Consider the following 2,301-nt stretch of genomic DNA (forward strand, 5'->3'; position numbering starts at 1 on the left):
AGAGAATGAACCAGGGCTGAGGGTACAAACGGTACTAAGTTTAGTCGCTTTGTTGGACAAGTCCGGTTGACGGCGTTTATCAGTTTCTATCCGATACAGAACTGGCCACTGTTAGACGGTAGTCCTGAGTAAACTGCCTTCCTTCAGTTTTGTTGTATCTTGAGGTGGCCGTATATTGGTCACGCCTGCAATGAGCCTGCCAGACTAGGCGATAGGGAGAAGACAGAGAACTGGGGACATGACTGTATTGCCAGGACAAAACATACAGAGCGTCTGCGTAATATATAGGATGACTAAGTGGTCAAATATGGTCGTTCACTTGTTCACTCCGTACATCCAGTGGCGCTGGACCGGTCGTGAACGCTCTCAGGCCCACTACACTGGTCGTATGTTGTTAAGCCATGTTTGATGAGCTCCGCCAACACACTTGCTTTCTAGAAGTGTTGTACCGACGGTGACCTTGGGGATGCGTCACTCTCTGCACATGTGCTTTTTTTCTGTCTGGGCGCGTCCTGACATTCCCCTCTTTTGGAGATAGATCGTACGTTCTCAACCTGGGATTTGTCTGCAACCGTTTTACTGGAATTCTTCGTCGTTCAGTTCTCCTTTGCAACGGAGATGGGTTGACGCCAATCTTCGATTCTGTTGACGCAGTTTTCGGTTGCAGCTCGAACGTTTCAAGGAGGATGTCCAACGGTAGATTCGTTTTTCTTTCTTGTATGGTACCAGGTCGTATGCAATGTCGAATTCTGATTAGCATGCCTAATCCACACTGTTCCGCCAATATCTACCTCATAGACGACGTTCCCTCTTCGTCGCAATATAATCCCCGGAATCCAGCAATTCGCTGAATAGTCTCTGACAAGGACGGAGTCTCCACGGCTAAAAATACGTCCAGGGCGACATTTGCCGTTGGAGTATCCCGGTTGGTTTTCATCGCCGATCTCTCTGGTGTTTCGGGGGCGCAATGCATCAAACAATGTCTTCACTTTCCTCCCAAACATAAGTTTGGAGGGAGACTTCCCATTAGGCGCACTTGGGTTTGGTGTCGTCCGGTAGTTGGTAAGGAAAACACGAATGACATCGTCCGTTGGTCCCTCCCCTAGAGATTTCAACAGCGCTGGTTTAAAGGAACGCATAAATTTTCTGGCTTGTTCATTTGATTGAGGGTGGTTTGACAAGGACTTAGTGCATAGACTGCGACCTTCTGAGTCCTTCTTCCAAAACGAGTCAGGGTGCTTTTTGAATATGTTTGGTTTCGTCGCCTGTGTCTTGTAACAGATAGTATTCAGTGGCCTGTCCGAAAGGTTTAGCTTGTCAATCCAATCTAATCCTAACAAATCCAATCGGGGACGATCGGACACATGACAAATGCCACTTACAGTGATACCGTCAAGAGTCATGGAACACTTGAATTCACCAATGAGTTTCAGCAAACTGCCGGATGTGGTGCGTGCAACTTGTTTGGTCCTGGTTAATGCTGGGCTGCCAAGAAATTTCCAAGCTCTTTTTGAGTTGACCATGATGTTTGATGCCGTGTCCAGCTGAAGACGAACAGGTGTGCTGTTAATACGCACTGATACGTATTTCCTCCTGTTTACGTGTGGGCGTTGATAAGCGGCCAGAACAACGCGAGCCTTGGAAAGCTTGGAATGAAAAGTTCTGGTTCGAAAATGCCTCTTGGTTGCTTGCCTTTTTTCGCCGTCACACCGATCTTCTTTATGTCCAATATGGGGACATTTGCTGCAGCGGTGTCTTCTAAACAGACAAAAATAAACGAAATACCACTCACCACATTTCCAGCATGCCGAAGGTACTTTCTTGTCACTCTGACGGACAGTATGCTTCTGAATCGCATGAACAACATTGCTGGGGCCATTTTCCTCTATCATGACAGTATCACGTTTCAAATTCACCAGGCGCCGGCATTGCGACGTAATATTCTGTAGTGTGACGTCTGGGTTCTGCTCAATCTTGCTGAGGATTCTTGTCCTTATGTCTGCGTCTTCAAAAGACGTCAACCCGCACACAAATATAAAACATTTGAACTCATCCTCTGTCATGTTTCGGAGGTTGAGTCGTTCACACCCCTTGTCGACTTTGCTTGCGTACGTAACCCAGTCTTCAGAAGCATTCTTGCTCAAATTCATACAGTGAAATCGACGGCTGAACAAGGAAGCCTGTTTCCCGACGATTAACGATAAAACAGCAACGGTTTCATCGAAATTCAGGTCACTTGGTTTTCGTAGCAAAATATTGTTCGTAAAGCGTTCATGTTCGGCCACTCCAATTTTCCTGACC

General features: G+C 46.8%; 1 protein-coding gene across 1 annotated transcript in view; it reads right to left on the reverse strand.

The window, feature by feature from the left end:
- Window positions 1-677: 677 nt before the first annotated feature.
- The window catches only part of T265_09385 (hypothetical protein), a gene marked incomplete at both ends in the record, with an annotated part of 34,223 nt that continues 32,599 nt past the window's right edge, over window positions 678-2,301 (reverse strand). Inside the window, one exon of the mRNA XM_009175429.1 lies at window positions 678-2,180. Within this exon, the coding sequence (XP_009173693.1) occupies window positions 678-2,180 (1,503 nt within the window). The remainder of the gene's footprint in view (window positions 2,181-2,301) is intronic.

This window comes from Opisthorchis viverrini, assembly GCF_000715545.1.
Source record: "Opisthorchis viverrini unplaced genomic scaffold opera_v5_272, whole genome shotgun sequence".
Lineage (NCBI taxonomy): Eukaryota > Metazoa > Platyhelminthes > Trematoda > Opisthorchiida > Opisthorchiidae > Opisthorchis > Opisthorchis viverrini.